The 19,149-nt window shown below is 40.3% G+C and overlaps 1 protein-coding gene across 1 annotated transcript in view; it reads right to left on the bottom strand.

Moving 5' to 3' along the window:
* rpa2 (replication protein A2) overlaps window positions 1-15,319 on the bottom strand; it is a 22,967-nt gene extending 7,648 nt beyond the window's left edge. Inside the window, exons 1-8 of the mRNA XM_034174052.1 lie at window positions 15,168-15,319; window positions 14,874-14,968; window positions 9,731-9,832; window positions 4,491-4,604; window positions 3,491-3,565; window positions 3,123-3,239; window positions 2,139-2,267; window positions 1,709-1,803 (exon numbers count right to left, since the gene is read on the bottom strand). Coding sequence (XP_034029943.1) covers window positions 1,709-1,803; window positions 2,139-2,267; window positions 3,123-3,239; window positions 3,491-3,565; window positions 4,491-4,604; window positions 9,731-9,832; window positions 14,874-14,968; window positions 15,168-15,180 — 740 coding nt within the window. The 5' untranslated portion in view covers window positions 15,181-15,319. The remainder of the gene's footprint in view (window positions 1-1,708; window positions 1,804-2,138; window positions 2,268-3,122; window positions 3,240-3,490; window positions 3,566-4,490; window positions 4,605-9,730; window positions 9,833-14,873; window positions 14,969-15,167) is intronic.
* Between the last annotated feature and the right edge of the window lie 3,830 nt (window positions 15,320-19,149).

The raw sequence follows: 19,149 nt of genomic DNA on the forward strand, positions 1-19,149 counted from the left end.
GTCTGTATGTGGGTGTGTCAAATTAAAAGCACCTGCTTGCAGCAGAATGCAGAAGCCAAAAAAGAAGTGTGTGCGTGCATAGAACTTCGATCATAGACAAACTGTGGAGAGCTGACATTTGCCATTTGGTATGCCTATGAATTTTTTTGGGTCAAGGATGAACGCTGCCAAAACGGAACACTGATATCACTATTATTTTTTGAGAAACTACAGACATTAGCTAAAAACACTGAATTATGTGATATTACTTTCTGGACTCACACACCATTCTAGCAAGGGGCGGTATATCATCTATATATTAAAAGTGTGCATGTGTGATTTTATTTAGAAAGTTCAATGTAAGTACATAATATAATTGTAAATATGTTAAAAACACATGGATGACACAACAAAGTGAAAACACTTATTTCCATTGTGGTCCATTTATAAATCAAATGGCAAACTAGAAGTAATAATAAAATAAAATAATAATACTGATAATAATAATAATCGATATTATAATAGTCAAGTGGCCTCTGTGTGTGTGCATGTGTTTGGTTTCAATCACGGAGAAACTGGTGAGAGCTGACATTTGCTGTATGGTATGCATCTGTATTTTGCGTCAAAGATGAATGCTGCGAAAACGAGACGTTGGTAGGACTAATATTTTTGGAGAAATTAGCAATATTAGCTAACAACAGTGAACAATGGATGTTGCGTTGCAATGCACCATGAGAGTCCGGGGTTTTAAATGTTATTATTGTGGTTCATTTTAGTTTAACAGTGTTGTTGTTACCATGAGTGAAAAGGACAGTGTGATTGTTGTCCTCCACCACTGTTTGTGGGTGTGTAAAAATAAGTGCAAGTTTGTTGCCCAATGGCCACCAATCATGTGACAGCACAGCAATTTCTTCTTTTGTGGAGTTTATCTGCAACCTAAATGTCCATATTACTACCAACAAGTATTCAGGGCAGGAACCATGATTTAACAAGAGGTGTCAAAACTGATTCAACATGTGAAATTTTGCATAAACATGGCTGAATGACATGCCGTCATAGTACTTGCTGCCACTCTGTTAAGTGCTGAGTGAAACCCATAAATCAGTTTAGGGGGAGTTGAACTTACAGGTCTCATGGACTGAAATACAGGGTGATCTATACTAGATGCCCTTCCTGAAGCAGCTCCACATTACATAGAAATGGGCAGGGGTGGGGTTTGAACTGACGACCTTCCACACTGGAAGCAAGCACAATCATTGCTTGGCCATCACCCCTGCTGCGAGTTGTAATAATGCTACTGCCCATTTTTCAACATTTGCACAGTTTACATTCTCACTATAACTGAACTAATAAGCCCTAACCAGAATACAGTTCATGTCAAATGCATGGTAACGTGTCCACTACCACACAAAACATTCAGAATAAACACACCATGATCAAACTGAAACAGAGCAAACAGGACAGGTGTAAATGGTGTGGTACTCCTTTGAGACAGTGGTCACCTTACACACTCCTGGTGATAACATGCCTGACAGATTTTCAGTGTCTCCCTGCCTTACACACTTAGTTAGACAAGCCTGGTGTCTACCAGCTTTTGGTCGGCTGAATACATCTGACTGACCTAACTGGCTGTGAGAAGTGCAGGTAAAGAGAAAACTACAAAGAAGAGGTCACCTCTAGGGACAGGGTTGACAACCGTCCCTTTAAGACCTAAGGACAAACATCTTACTTGATAGTGGCCAAGCTGATCCCACCCAGTCTCATCTTTAGGTCCTGAATGCTGATGCCCTGTGGCTCAGGGCAGCTTCTTATCAAACTCAACACCTTAAAACATCACAAAGGCAAAAAAAATTAAATTTATAGAGTGAAACTGAAAATAAGCTTCACATCACTATCACAGGAGCATACGATGTAACAGGATAGCAAGAATTTTAAAACCTGATGTCTGAAATGAAGTCAAATGAACTCTACAATAGTATAATTATTACAAGCGATTAATTCATTAAAGGAGTCATTAATCTTCAATACAAATGTAGACTGTATTGTTCCTTAAAGTACTGAACAATTTAAAATTTTCTGCTGAATGTTTAAACATTTGACTGCATTTTAGACCACTCTAACCTTTGAACAATCAGTAAATTGTAATATTTTAGACTCACCTGATTCTGACTGGTGCTCAAGCCATTGCTAGCTCCAGCATAGGCCGCTCCCATTCCACCAACGTTTCCCATGGCTAGCCCCGACACACCGGCTGTGATGTTACTGCTCCCAACCCCCCCTCCGCCTGACTGAAATACAAAAGAAACTTAGTGGTGAGTCCTGATCTGTCTATATGCACTTATTAAAGAAAGTTGGGGTTTTTTTTGTTTATTAATAGGGAGGTTTCATTATCCTCTAAGTTGCATAATTTGAAGTAGTAAACTGAAAATATGAAGACAAACAGACGTGGGAAAAAGTCACTATCAAGTCACTCTCAAGTCATGAATCAGCAAGTCCCAAGTCAAGTCTCAAGTTATAATGACCACCAGTTGTTTGCGAGCTGACTTGAGACTTGCAGATTGATAACTTGAGAATGACTTGGCAGTGACTTCGCCCCACCTGTGCTGACAAACATCACAAAACTCAAACTTCATAAAAACCCTTTTAAGCTCACATGCTCACATCATTTGAAAACCCCATATTTTGAAATAATACAATTTAAAAATATTTTTTTTCCACTATTACAGGTCACATGACGTTCTAAAATACATGGTGTGATACGCATGGACAGAGGAAGAGATGGAGAGCTTGTCATACAGCAATATCGTATTTGAAAAGAAAACAAACAAAAAGAACAAAATGCCAATATTTAGCAGGACATACCCATCCGTTGCCATGACTACTACAGTTACAGTTCTCACAAGACAAAAACCCTGCAGTGGCATTTCATCAAACATCAGTTCTGTTTTGTCAACAGTGAAATTAGGTTGTGAAAAAAGGTTTGTGCAGATCTGTAATGGAAACCCAGCTGATGATACATGCAGGCTTTAAATATTTTCCTTACTACCTTGTTTGCTACCACTGACAGAAACTCAAAAGCGAACAACAATTTTTCTCTTTTGTGTTTGCAAACAATGAAATGCATTGATGTGTAGCACTCTCACTGTGTTTTGTGGTTTGCTGAGCACCATGTGTGCTTGGACAACTTCCAGCATGTGTGAGGTGATTTCATTCATGTCCTCCAAAGGCCTGATGCTGAACGCCACCATCGACCTGTGATTCTGACCCAGGAAGGCAAACACACAACAGACAAATTCAGCTGAACTACAAGTCTCAGAAACACTTCCACGCATGTTCCATGGGACACTGAACTGTGTAAACTGCACACATTTCAAAAAGCAGAAACTTCAAAGTGTCAGTAACACAAGCAACCAAAATTAAAACATGCAAAACACATTGAAAGCACTGGAATATATGGAACACCATATAAACCTGAGGGAGCACACAGACGACATTTAGACTGTACTCTCACCTGAAAGGAGCGAAGGTTGCCAGAGACTTTGACATAGGTTCCTGGAGGCAGGACAGTGCTGTCTATACTGGGGTCCTAAATAAGTCAAAATCAGTGTTGGTAGGAGGACAACGTTATACATTTTTCTAAAATACAATATTTTGGCCAAAGAACAACTTCAGCTTCTCATCAAGCAAAACCAACCTGACACTTTAGTTCACTTCTGAAAATGAGAAGTGAAATATGTCAAGTATCTCAATGATGTTTTCTAATAATACAGAATTCGTAGGAATGAATCAGCTGTTTTCTTGGCAAAGCACCTGATGCGTAGGGCTGGCGATTGTTTTTATGAAATATTAGTGTTAATCCAATACTTTTAAAATGACATGTCCAGTTTAAAATAGCATGTTTTATGTGTTCAGAGGCTTTCACAGTTCTCTCACACACACACACACACACACACTTTTGGCTTTTCCCTGCTTACATCAATTTGGAAGAATCTCAGACAATTACACACAAGTTTGAGATTATTTAAAAAGTCTGACTATTTTTTCAAGCAATTCAGTAATCCAACGCCACAATCTTTGGCATAGCAAGCTCCCAGTTCCCCACCCGTTGAACTGCCACAGAAGATAAATACTTGTTGCCAGTTTCACTTGAATTTTGCTATTAAGGCTGCATTTTGGTAAAAACAAGTGTACACTGAAAAATATAATGCAATGCTAAAGTACCCTCAGCCGTATGAGCATAAAAATAGGTCAAGGTTTGGTCAAGCCATCTTTGAACTTGTCCAAGGTCTGTGTCCCATTAATGTTCCCTTACTGTGTGGAGCTGGCATGTCCTCCCCATGTTTGCATGGCTTCCCACCGGGTGCTTCGGCATCCTCCCACTTCCAACGACATGACGGTTAGGTGAATTGGGCACTATAAATTGACTGTAGTTATGTGTGATGATGAAATGTGTTTATGTACGTGACAGAAAAGTACAAGAAATTTTTCTCAGAGTACAAAGTCAGACTCACCTCAGTGTCTACCCACTGCTTTACATCCATGGGAGCAGTGGTCATATCGTCCACCTTGTACTGGATGTTAGTCATGGACTTGTCTGTGCTCCGAATCACACCCACAATGGTAATCTATAACACAGTTAGCATATACGGTTTGTGTCCCACACAAACTAATGGAACGTCATAGGTTTTCAAATCAACAGTGTAAGCAAAGCTTGAATTTACAGTATTCACTGCAAATATCCCTCCAAGGAATGCTCTCAATGAGTTCCTAAGTAAAGGGTGAATGCAGTGGTGGCACTGCATTTTGGTTGTTGCATTTTCTTCCACTCTCCCATCCCAATATGATCAAACTTTTGTCAAAGGGGTGTAAATGAAGTGAACTACTCTTACTTAAGTCAGTCTAAACCCCACTGTTGTTCAGTTTTAGTTCAGTCGCCCCACCAAAGGGTGCCTCATCTCAACACTAACACAACTAAGCACTATATAACACTCCTGAGGTATCAGTCATACAGATACTGCTCATCGATTTACTGTGCATCTGCAAAGTATTCACAGCACTTCACTTTTTCAACATTTTGTTATGTTACAGCCTTATTCCAAAATGGATGAAATTCATTTTTTTCTCTCTTCAAAATTCTACTCACACCACCCCATACTGACAACATTTTTTTTAATGATTAGTACTTGGCTAGGACACTGTGTGGGAACATAAGGAATACTGCAGTTGTGTCCGGAAGGGTGTCCTCTGTGTAACTTTTTGACTAATCCCAATGTTAATCTGTATCATCCACTGTAGCAACCGGAGCAGATAAATATATCTGCAGTGCACCTGGAAAGTATTCACAGCACTTCATTTTTCCACATTTTGTGTGGGTGTGTCTGTGTTTGTTTGTCTGTTTGTGGCCCTGCGACAGACTGGCGTCCTGTCCTGGGTGTACCCCGCCTCACGCTCTATGACTGCTGGGATAGGCTCCAGCCCCCCGCGACCCTTAATTGGACAAAGCGGTAGAAGATGAATGAATGAATATATATACAGTGAGGAAAATAAGTATTTGAACACCATGCGGTGTTGCAAGTTCTCCCACTTAGAAATCATGGAGGGGTCTGAAATTTTCATCTTAGGTGCATGTCCACTGTGAGAGACAAAATCTTAAAAAAAAGAAATAATAATAAAATAATAATCCAGAAATCACAATGTATGATTTTTTAAAATAATTTGTATGTTACTGCTACAAATACGTATTTGAACACCTACCAACCAGCAAGAATTCTGGCTCACACAGACCTGTTATTTTTTCTTTAAGAAGCCCTCTTATTCTGCACTCTTTACCTGTATAAAAGACACCTGTTCACACACTCAATCAATCACACTCCAAAGTGTCCACCATAGCCAAGACCAAAGAGCTGTCTAAGGACACCACGGACAAAACTGTAGACCTGCACAAGGCTGGGATGGACTACAGGACAACAGGCAAGCAGCTTGGTAGAAGACAACAACTGTTATGATTATTAGAAAGTGGAAGAAACACAAGATGACTGTCAATCTCCATCGGTCTGGGATTCCATGCAAGATCTCACTTTGTGGGGTAAGGATGATTCTGAGAAAGCTCAGAACTACACAGGACCTGGTCAATAACCTGAAGAGAGCTGGGACCACAGTCACAAAGATTACATTAGTAACACATGATGCTGCCATGGTTTAAAATCCTGCAGGGCAGCAAGGTCTCCCTGCTCAAGCCAGCACATGTCCAGGCCCATTTGAAGTTCACCAGTGATCATCTGGATGATCCAGAGGAGGCATGGGAGAAGGTCATGTGGTCAGATGAGACCAGAATAGAGCTTTTTTGGAATCAACTCCACTTACCATGTTTAGAGGATGAGAACAACCCCAAGAAAACCATCCCAACCGTGAAGCATGGGGGTGGAAACATCATACTCTGGGGATGCTCTTCCGCAAAGGACGACTGCACCGTATTGAAGGGAGGATGGATGGGGTCATGTATTGTGAGATTTTGGCAAACAACCTCCTTCCCTCAGTAAGAGCACTGAAGATGGGTCATGGCTGGGTCTTCCAGCATGACAATGACCCCAAACACACAGCCAGGGCAACTAAGGAGGGGCTCCGTAAGAAGCATTTCAAGCTCCTGGAGTGGCCTGGCCAGTCTCCAGACCTGAATTCAATAGAAAATCTTGGGAGGGAGCTGAAACTCCAAACTTGAAAGATCTAGAGAAGATCTGTATAGAGGAGTGGACCAAAATCCCTGCTGCAGTGTGTGCAAACCTGGTGAAAAACTACAGGAAATGTTTGACCTCTGTAAGTGCAAACAAAGGCTACTGTACCAAATATTAAGATTGATTTTCACAGGTGTTCAAATACTTATTTGCAGCAGTAACATACAAATAAATTATTTAAAAAAAATCATACACTGTGATTTCTGGATTTGTTTTTTTAGATTATTTGTCTCACAGTGGACATGCACCCACCCAAGATGAAAATCTGAGACCCCTCCATGATTTCTAAGTGGGAGAACTTGCAAAATCACAGGGTGATCAAATACTTATTTTCCTCACTGTGTGTGTGTTATATATATATATATATATATATATATATATATATATATACACACACACACACACACACACACACACACACTAGCTGGGGTACACGGCGCTGCCTGGGTTAACCCGTTTTAGACATAAGCCAAATGCCAATCATTTTAATCAAAATAACTGCCCAACATTTGTTTTTGTAATGCTGATGTCTTATAAATATAATACTTAATGGGCTAAAGTTTGTCCAGCAGAACTATAAGAGGTGGAATTCCCAAACTAAGTGGAAATACTTGGTTAAAAGACAAACACATTTGAAGTCCTTCATGCAGACCTTGTTTTTCAATCAAATTTATAACAAATCAAAATTGAGGTAGTGGTGTATTTCACAGTTTTTACACTGCAATTTTACAAATATAAAATTAATGTATTCAGACAGGAAGGCAAACTGGGTACAGGACAGTCTGGTGCTTAACAGTTGAGAACATAAAGTAGCTGAAGAAAGGGATTAAATAAACAGAGATGGCCAACACATATACAGGAATGGAAATTTGAATCTGTCTGGTCATACCCACAGCCGGCTATTTTGGGGGTAATTTTCAGTTCGACTCTTAAAAAAATGGTACCAGCTTGTTCCCCATGTCATGATTCAGAATATATATAGTTTTTAGGGCTACATATTATAGTGTGGGAGTTTATCACACATGGTACAACACTGTATGGTCTTACATAAATGGCTATTTTGGGGGTAATTTTCAGTTCAACTTTTAAAAAAAATGGTACTAGTTTGTGCCCCATGTCATGATTCAGAATATATGTAGTTTTTAGGGCTACATATTATAATTTGGGAGTTTATCCCGGACAGACAGATAGACAGACGTAGCCCTTTATGTGTGTGTATATACATACATACATACACACACACACACACACGAGTACTTGCATTGGTAAATTCTGCGAAGTTACCAGTTTGCTGTTGTACACTTACGACGATAAACATGTTTAGAATGGTGGGTACTGCAACATTTGTTGACATTGCTTCAAATTACATTCTCACGTCTTGATGTCAAATGTACAAGTTGTAAGACCTTCATAATAAACTGCACACTTAGCCTTGTCAACACAACACAATGATGCTAGAGTTTTTGTGTCCAAAATGCCATGATGGAACACAAATGTTCAGATATTGGGTCACGGAGAATTTTATTCTACAGACAAATGCTAAACAGTGCAGTCCAAACCAGATTTCTGATTGAACTGGCTGAATTTTAGGTCATCTATCCCTTAGTCAAAGAAGGCAAAAGGTGGTAACAGCCATATCCAAAGAAAGAAGAACTGACTGCAAATACTTTGATATGTTGAACATTTTCTGGGCACAAAAAAAAAGTAGTCAGGGAATGCCCAGAAAACTTGACAAACTGGACTACTGAAGTAATTAAAATACTAAAACACAGATAATTGGGCATTAGCTGGACTCCAAGGAAAACAGCAGCTATGCCTGACTCAAGTGCCCCTTGTTCCTCCCCCACTTCCCGTGTTAAAGACATCAAAGATTAAGGGGCTTTCACAGTGGCGTATTCGTAGAGCTGCTCATTACAGCGTATCATCTACGCTGTAATGAGCAGCTCTCCGCCCACTTCACGTGGAGTTTTTTTCTCAATACGTAGCAGTATGTTGAGAGCTACGTGCGTAGGATGGAAGAAATTAAACCTGTTTAATTTTCTTCTGCGTACAGCACAGCATGGAGCCTTCACGCGAGTACACGCAGCACTGTGCTACAGTTCACTACTGTGAGCCCGCCCGCGCTTCAACACGGTACTGTACGCCACTTCACATCTCCCTGTTGTTCTTCTGGAGCTATAAATACTGCAAGATCGTTGCTTCACTTTATCATACAGGACTCATTATATGAGGACTGTTTCACTGTGTCGCATCGTTTCATAAAAGCGCTCTCTCTCTGAGAGAGAGAGAGAGAGGTTTTATTTTATTTTATTTCTCCTTAAAATAAAACCACTCTCTCTCCTCTATCAGACTCCTTAAAATAAAATAAAATAAAAGTGTTCTCTCGCGCGCGCTCCCTCTCTCTCTGTGTGTGTCTAATCAGAGCTGTGGCTCTTTAAAATAAACGCGCACTCGCTGCGCCATCAAACGCCCTGATCGAAGGTGAAAAGAGCTGTGACTCTAAAATAAACTCGCACTCGCTGCATAAAAAATAAATAAATAAAAAATAATAATAATATTAAATGACTGTTTTTGAGCCGCACCACACCATGCAGTAGAGAACAGAGCGCACTTCCACAGAGGCAGAAAATAGCACTGAAACTAGTGCGGCATGGCACACGCGACTGTGTGCACACACTAAAACGCGAACACACGCAGCTGCAAGTATGAACGAACACTGTTAAAGGCTGAGTACGTGCATATTTCGGGCGTATTTAAATGAAACAACGCCACAATGAGCAGCTCTACGAATACACCACTGTGAAAGCCCCTTTAGGTCTCACTGAGAAGTGAGTCAAAATCGGTGGTGCCAAGCAGGATGTGCTTCTCAAGTGTGACTGCTGTAATGCAAATGTCGTATGAGGTATCTTCCCTGAAGTGTGAGAAAACACTGAGACATAAGACAGGTTCCTTTTTTTATTTCCTCCCTGGCTGACCATCTTCCTCCATGATGGGGATATATAATTAATCGATCTGGTTACCTGGGAGACCTCCACATCTCCGACTTTGAAGGCCTCATCAGCCTGCATGGCAGACATCAACTGGGAAACTGTACAAGGGATTATCTGTGTGGCCCGGGTCCTCTGAAAAGCACAGACACAGGTTGACTCAACTTACTGCATTACTGTGAACAGTATTTGTGTTGCTGTACAGGCACTTCCATCAGGGGTAACTCCCAAATTCTCATTTTGCAAACAGCTGATGTGAGGTAGTCAGATCAACTTGAAATGTGCTTGACAAAAAAACAAACAAACAAACAAAACACATCATCAGTGAAGCTCTCATACAATGATTCACCTTGTTGTTTGACCTCAACACACTGGAGATAAAATATACACCAGGGTTTCCCGGAGAACCTTTTTTCCAGATAATTAAATTTTCAGAGTCTACAGATGACACGTTTGTTCTTTCAATGGTCACAGCTTTTTTCTTTGGTAATAAAAAATATTACCAACACCACAACTTAATTACAGTACTAAGTACAGTACAAACCAGGTAGCCATTTTGAAAAAAAAAAAAAAAATGCAACTTTGTACTCATAATACAATTCAAAAATCTGCTATTTTTATCCAAATTATTAGCCAAAAATAAACAAACATTCTGACACCAAGTTCAACTGTTCCAAGAATTGCTGATGACATTACAATCAAAATCAACATTGACAGCAGGAGTCAGTGCATATCAGCAAGAATTTCACTTTCAGGGGATTCAGGCATCCTGAAAGTGACATCATTTCAAGACCCCGGCTGTCCACAGAAGGGCGAAGCATGCTGTTATTAGCAATTGAAGTGCTACACCATCAACAATTCAATTTCAATTAATTTACTTTATATAGCATCAAATCACAAAGTTATAAGCAATTTATTTGCAATATAAAAACCAACAAACAACCATGATTTGTTCCTGAATTTCTACCTAAAACATCAATCTGAAGTGAAATCTGGAAAGACTGAGGGAGGAGGTACAGTTTTTGTGACAAACAACAAAATCTCGTCAAATTCGCTTAATTACGAGCTTGTTCTGGAAATTTCACAAAACAACAACAAAGTTTTGTGTACAGTGATGGATTATTCCAAACAAAACAATCAGAACTAAAATTTGTTGAAAGCTGAGGGAGGAGAAACAACTCTTCTCAATTTTGGACGGACAGACAGCTGCCTCATAACGACAACAGCTCATGTGGCCTTCCTGTTATGGCCAGCCAAAGGCACACCTGGGCAATAATCATGCTCTCTAACCAGCATCTTGATATGCCACACCTATGAGGTGGGATGGATTAACTGAGCAAAGGAGAAGTGCTCCCTAACACAGATTTAGAGATTCGTGACCAGTATTTGACAGAAATAGATCTTTTGTGGATATAGGAAACATTTTAGACCTTTGAGTTCAACTCATGAAAACAAATGAATAGGAGCAAAAACAAAAGTGTTGGTCTTCTGGTTGCTGCATTTAAAATCTGCAGATCCTGCACCCAGCCACTGGTGCACTGAATGTGGACATAAAGTGAATTATAATTCCAAAACTACTGACAGAAGAGTTCTGTTAACCGCTCGTTCATTCTTCCTTGTCACATGTCCCTGCGGCTGTTTTAAGTTTTATTACTATTCGGTGTTTAGCACATGGAAACACGCTGCACACACACGGAACAAATGAACATGCAGGAAACACAAAGTCATACCTAGCCACCACTGTTTATTTTGTCACTGCCAGTTCTCTATATAAGAAATTCCAGTTGGTTTATAATGTATTATAAAAGCCAAGTGGCCTCTGTGTGCCTGTATGCAGCTTCGATCACGGAGAAACTGTGGAGAGCAAATATTTGCTGTTTGGTATGCTTCTGTACTTTGGGTCACAGATAAACGCTACAAAACGGAATACATAGACTTAATATGTTTAAAAAATTAAGCAATATTAGCAAACAGCAGTGAAGAATGGGTGTCGTGCTGCAATGCACCATGGGAGTTCCATGTTTTAGGGTTTTAAATGTGTAAACTCCACAGACAATAGCCACAGGTGGGAATTGATCCCATGACCTTCTTGCTGTGAGGCAACAGTACTAACCACTAATCCACCCTGCTGCCCATAATACTGATAATATGCAAAACAATTCAACTTAAACATCGATCAGATGAATGCGTAAAGAACGGCCCACGCCCGACAGCTGGTTCAGACTCAGCAGGATGGCAAGATAGGGACAAACTCGAGGTTTGTTAAAGGACATATCGCATGCTTTTTAACGTCCCAGTTAGCAACACAGCATCAAAGTACTCATGATTGTAAGTCTACCTGCACACATGCACTCATAATTAGCGGTTCTGATTTTTTTTTATTCCTCTCCCGAAGCGAGGTAACAGGTCCATTTCCAGAAAACGTCTCACTTGGCAATTCTCTGCATTTCTCTGCGTGTGACACAGTTAATAGCAAAACAGAAACATCCCAGACAGAGAGACAGAGGGAAACAAATGTCATTATGTCCGATAACGAAGCTTCGGAGCTTTTCTCTGAAAGCAGTGGCTCGGATTTACAGAGGAGATGGCACACTTCACCCCAAAACTCTTAACTTTTTCAGAGTGTCGGATTTAGAACTTAAAGTGTTGTGACACTGCTGTTTGTGTCACAGCTGCTGGTTTACTGCTGCAGACATGCCTGGACACGCAGATTATGTCTCGTATTGTAAAAACTCAGAAGATGCTATTTTCAGGAGATAATGGACTATCTAATGTGCCACAATCCTGACAGAATTTGAGTTGAAGGTCGAGCTGCGATTGGACAGATCCTGAGAGCAAGTGGACCTGGACATTATTCTCTGGGCAAGCGGAACTTGAAAATGATCTCTGGCTGTGGACCCGAGTGAGGATGAGTGCACCTTTCCATGGCTGGCGATCGCAACTGCTAACACGCATGCATGATGCGTGCATGAGGGCTTCTTTTTGTTGTGGACTAATTTGGAAATCGTTACACTGGGTGAGTGGAATTTTTTTTTCCATCTTTTGCTTTGTGTTCTTTTCAATGGAGCTTTCAATAAAGTTTTTTTGTTTTTTTTACTTTGAGAGTCTGTGGATGTGGTGTGTGTGTGTGTGTGGGCAGCAGCTGTTTTAACCCCCAATTTAGACGGACCTCTGGCTGAATTTGAACAATATATCAGCAGCATTAAGTTTGTAGACTCTCTCAAATGTCATAAAACTGTCAATCTCTATAACGAACTTTTAAAGAGAATTAATGTTGAATAACCCCTTAAAAAACAGCTGACATGCGGGTTAAAACAGCTGTTACGCTGTTTTAACCCGCATGTCAGCTGTTTACTGCGGATTAATGGACGTGGAATGTCTCTGTGACATGTGTACAGGCAACATGGCACAGATATATATTCGATTTTTCACAGTTATATATACACTCAACAAAAATATAAATGCAACACTTTTGGTTTTGCTCCCATTTTGTATGAGATGAACTCAAAGATCTAAAACTTTTTCCACATACACAATATCACCATTTCCCTCAAATATTGGTCACAAACCAGTCTAAATCTGTGATAGTGAGCACTTCTCCTTTGCTGAGATAATCCATCCCACCTCACAGGTGTGCCATACCAAGATGCTGATTAGACACCATGATTAGTGCACAGGTGTGCCTTAGACTGTCCACAATAAAAGGCCACTCTGAAAGGTGCAGTTTTGTTTTATTGGGGGGGGGGGGGGGGGGGGGGATACCAGTCAGTATCTGGTGTGACCACCATTTGCCTCATGCAGTGCAATACATCTCCTTCGCATAGAGTTGATCAAGTTGTCAATTGTGGCCTGTGGAATGTTGGTCCACTCCTCTTCAATGGCTGTGCGAAGTTGCGATGATGAACTGGAGTCAGGTCGAGACCCCGATGAGGACGACAAGCATGCAGATGAGCTTCCCTGAGACGGTTTCTGACAGTTTGTGCAAAAATTCTTTGGTTATGCAAACCGATTGTTTCAGCAGCTGTCCGAGTGGCTGGTCTCAGACGATCTTGGAGGTGAACATGCTGGATGTGGAGGTTCTGGGCTGGTGTGGTTACATGTGGTCTGCGGTTGTGAGGCTGGTTGGATGTACTGCCAAATTCTCTGAAACGCCTTTGGAGACGGCTTATGGTAGAGAAATGAACATTCAATACACGAGCAACAGCTCTGGTTGACATTCCTGCTGTCAGCATGCCAATTGCACGCTCCCTCAAATGTTGCGACATCTATGGCATTGTGCTGTGTGATAAAACTGCACCTTTCAGAGTGGCCTTTTATTGTGGGCAGTCTAAGGCACACCTGTGCACTAATCATGGTGTCTAATCAGCATCTTGATATGGCACACCTGTGAGGTGGGATGGATTATCTCAGCAAAGGAGATGTGCTCACTATCACAGATTTAGACTGGTTTGTGAACAATATTTGAGGGAAATGGTGATATTGTGTATGTGGAGAAAGTTTTAGGTCTTTGAGTTCATCTCATACAAAATGGGAGCAAAACCAAAAGTGTTGCGTTTATATTTTTGTTGAGTATATATAACAGTGTTTTTAACAGGCTGAGTTCATGACTAATTGCTGCAGGTGCACAAAACCTTCTCACGGCTGCCATTTTTACAGTGACTGCATCAAAATAAACAGACATAAGCAGTCAGAACACAACATCACACTTGTGTAAACTTTGGAATTAATCTGTGCCTCAGCTCTTAATGTTAGCAGATACATTCCATTGAAGCGCACAAGGGGAAGCTTCTAGTAGCAACGTCACCTGTCGGAAACACCCGAGTACTCACGAGTACTTTGTTTTCGGAAGTCTCCGTAGCTGAGTGCTGCGAATGCCGTATACTTTGAAACCAGTCACGGAAGTGCACATTACTTGATCCCGGTGGATCATCAGATGGTCATTAACAGCCTAAATCTAAATTGTTATGATTTCAGTGCGACGTGTCCTTTAAAGAAAACCTGTCAACAAACAGCTTACATTTGGTTACCATGGTAACATACCGCTAGTTTCACTTACCTCTTAGTGAAACTAGGGACACAGGGATAACCTCATCTCAGAGATGACCAACTCCAAGTTTTGACTAAACCAGCTTTCTGAAACACACCTGTTTGTGCATGTTTGGACGGATGAACATACCCCTCTCTTCTCTGCTCCCTGAGATAATGTAGGTGACGCAAATCCTCCTGGAGACTGGTTGTATCCTACAGCCACAGTGGAGTCAGCGTATCCTCCTAACGTGCAACAACAAATTAGTGCAAAGACGCAAATTATTCACTCTTGTCTCATTTAAACTGACGCTAACTCAATAACACAAACAGTAAACACAGCGGCCTGACGTGGAGGAGCTAAGTTAGCGCGCTTACCACATTAACACAACGTCAACAAGACTACAACAAAGCAGGAAGACACACGTGAAAACACTGAACTCACCCTGGTTCCACATAGTCCTAACGTGGCGAGTTTATTAAACTATTATATAATTAAATGTAAAACAGAACAGAAGACCCGCGCGAAAAACTCGCAGTAAAGCGCATGCGCAGTAGTGAAACCCCGCGAAACATGAAACGTGCCCTGCTTCTTCCTGTTCCTGTTTCACAGGGAGTCAGCATCCAGCTTGAAGGTGTACCACCGCCACCTGCTGGACGGGGAGTGTAGACATTGAAAACTGCGAAAACGAAAAAATTACGTGTACTAGGAAGGATTCCTCTGTGCAAAGCAGACGGTTTTATCTAAGATGAATTACCGATGCCACTATCTCAAAGTCTTAAATAAAATCAATTAATTTCAAGTAGAACAATCAAAAACAAAATGGCCATTAGTAATGGATTAGAATAACTGCAGCCTTGACTTGATTAGGAGAATGCATTACCAAATCTTATTCTGCAGTTAGGTCCATAAGTTATTGAACAGTAACATAATTTTTGTAATTTTGCCTCTGTCCTTCACCACAGTGACGTTGAAATAAAACAAGACACACTTCGAGTACAGATGTTTAGCTTTAATTCAAGGGGTTTAATGAAAATATTCCATTGTCAGAGCCCATCACTGATTGCATGAGCTAAATAGAGGAATTATTGTCAATAGAAATCATCACTTTTACAGCTGACATTGGATAAGTCAGAGGATGGAAGTATAACTTGAATATATCTTGGTCTTCACTGACATCTATCATGGAGAGATGTGAATAGTATGGTACCGTGAGGTAAATCTCACTGGAGCAGGCAGTTCTCAAATCTGAGTGACTGTGCAAGAAAAACACCAGTGAGGGAAGCCACCAAAACATACATGACTCATGTAGGCTTTTGTTGCTGTGATTGGAAAAGCTGGGCTTTCGTTTTGCATGGTAGAGTTTAACTTGCACTTGTAGATGTAGCAATGAACTGTGTTAACTGACAATGGTTTTAACTGAAGTGTTCCTGAGCCCACGCAGTAAGATCCTTTACACAATGATGTCAGTTTTTAACGCAATGCCACCTGAGGAATCAAAGGTCATGGGCATTCAATGTTGGTTTTCGGCCTTGCTGCTTACGTGTAGAAAGTTCTCCAGATTCTCTGAATCTTCTGAGTATATTATGGACTGTAGATGATGACTAAATTCCTTGCAATTGAATGTTGAAAAACATTAAACTGTTGGACTACTTTTTCATACAGTTGTTCACAAAGTGGTGATTCTCGCCTCATCTTTGCTTGTGAAAGGCTGAGCCTTTTGGGGATGCTCCTTTTATACCCATTCATGACACTCACCTGTTTCCAGTTAACCTGTTCACCTGTGAAATGTTCCAAATAGGTATTCTTTGAGCATTCATCAACTTTCCCTGTCTTTTGTTGCCCCGTCCCAATTTTTTTGAAATGTGTTGCAGGCATCCATTTCAAAATGAGCAAACAATTGCACAAAAACAATAAAGTTTATCAGTTTGAACATTAAATACGTATCTTGTCTTTGTGGTGTATTCAATACAGTAGTGTTCAGAATACTAGTAGTGCTATGTGACTAAAAAGATTAATCCAGGTTTTGAGTATATTTCTTATTGTCACATGGGAAACAATGTACCAGTAGATTCAGTAGATTCTCACAAATCCAACAAGACCAAGCATTCATGATATGCACACTCTTAAGGCTATGAAATTGGGCTATTAGTAAAAAAGAGTAGAAAAGGGGTGTTCACAATAATAGTAGCATCTGCTGTTGACGCTACAAACTCAAAACTATTATGTTCAAACTGCTTTTTTAGCAATCCTGTGAATCACTAATCTGGTAAAAGTTGAAGTATCAACTTGACCTCTTTACTCAAGTAAAAGTGAAAAAAGTATGTGCTCCAAAACCTACTTAAAGTATAAAAGTATAAAGTAACCTTAAAAAAAAAAAGGTAGATGCCACTATATGAATTGAAAGCTTCATTTAAAAACTGATTCGTTCTACATGTGGCCCAAAACCCAAAATTACCCCCCAACACCACCTGCACGAAAATGTTTCGATTCTAGACGCTCTGAAATGCAATCTGGGACTATTCCAGACAATAAACTGCAGTGAGTGCAGCATCCATTTAGTGAGAAAAAAAAAAACTTTCCTTATTCAGATTCATTCCAGTAGTATTCTGCTCTTACTAGGATGCAGCAGTTTTCTAGTTTGGCAGAAAGTTCTGGAGTAAATCACTGAAGAAATTAACACATTGACAATACGGTTTGACCGAAACAAACTGTCATTAAACTTAAATAAAACAGGGATGAAATGGAGGTGTAAGAGTCACTAGGTGTTCACAGGAAACACTTATTTATTTCTGTATGTACGTATGTATGTATGTTCATTGTTAGTTGCTTTTATATTTTATTTTCTGTTGTGTTTCTATTCAGGTTCTTTTTGTCTCTTTCTCTGAAATTGTATATAATAATTATCATTAGATTATTAATATATAAACAAAAATACATTTAAGAAATATTACAATTTGAAAACAAATGCACCCGAACGTGAAGACAGCTGGAACTGCTTCATGCTAAGTTTTAACATTGAAAATGCCATAGACATGCTAACACGTTAGCGTCGCTCCCGTTTTTAAGTTATAAAATACATCTATCTACTGTTTCAGAAGACCATAACAGGTCGGTTTAACATAGAAAAGGTAAATAATACTCACAGAAGTATGCTCTTTAGCGGGGGAAAATTAAGCAAAAGAAAGAAAGAATAAACGAAACAATAGGTCGAAGCATTGCTTCAATCTGTGAACCACTGCTTCGATTGGTTCAAAATCCATTCCTTTATCTTCATTGATCCATGTTTCTGATATAGCAATTATGTTAAAAAATGTTTTAAATTGACTTAAATATTCTTTAATGTTGTTAAAGTTTGCATACAGACTTTTGCTGTTGAAATGGATTATTGATAATTTGTTATCTGTTTTAATGATCCGATTAAACTGTTCATCTGTATAATAGCAACAACTGTCATTAATATTTGAGAAGAAATTATTGTCCGGGTCTATATCGTGCTCCAAGTCCAGTACATTGTGGTCTGTGTATTTAAATGTTCTCAGTTCTACTTTTCCATGATCAGCAATCCTTTGAGTTATATCCTTCTTGTCTCCAGATGTAGATGATGTAGTAGATGAATAGGTTCCTCTGGTCTGTGTCATGGTGTTGTGATGTGTTTGTGTCCTCATACCTTATTGGTCGTATTTGTCCAGTTCCTCGATGTTCCTGATTACCATAACCTTCGCTTGTTCTGGTGTTCCGTTCAGTTTGATGAATGTTTTGCAGTTGGATGTCCATGTCTGTTGAATTTTTCCCTGCTTTTTTAAGAGACGAGCTTTCCTGACGATGTCTGCGTTTCTTTCGGTCAGATGTTCATTGATGAATACGTTTGTTCCTTTGAGTTTCTGTCCCTGTTTTAACAATGCCATTTTATGTTTTCTGTTGACAAACCTCATTATAACTGCTCGCTTGTCTCCATCCTCTCTCCTGGGCAGGGGGTGGCACACTTCAATGTTATTACAGTCCATTTGAATACCTTTAGATTGCAGGAAGTCAGCCACCTGTTGTTCCACTGAGCTGGCCTCCTGCTCACTGGCCTCCCCTCCGCTGTCTTCTGACACTGCCCGTGCGTAGGATCGAGGTTTAATATGAATTCCTGTAATAATAACGTCGTTCATCCTTGTGTACTGTTCCAACTCCGCAACACGGTTCTCCAGGTACACCAGATGCCGGTCTTTCTCGGCATTCTGGATCCAGACAGCCTTCACTTCTTCCACCAGCTCCATAATGGATTTCTGCTGCATTTTAACAACAGAGATTTCCTCAGACAAAAAGTCCAGGGACTTCTTGATATCGTCTCCCTCCTCCGCCGTCAGTGCCTTCTTCGGACCCATGGTCAGATAAATCCGCGCTGGCACCTCGGTAAAGCCGCGCCAGCGCACATCCA

This window comes from Thalassophryne amazonica, chromosome 7 (assembly GCF_902500255.1).
Source record: "Thalassophryne amazonica chromosome 7, fThaAma1.1, whole genome shotgun sequence".
Taxonomy (NCBI): Eukaryota; Metazoa; Chordata; class Actinopteri; order Batrachoidiformes; family Batrachoididae; genus Thalassophryne; species Thalassophryne amazonica.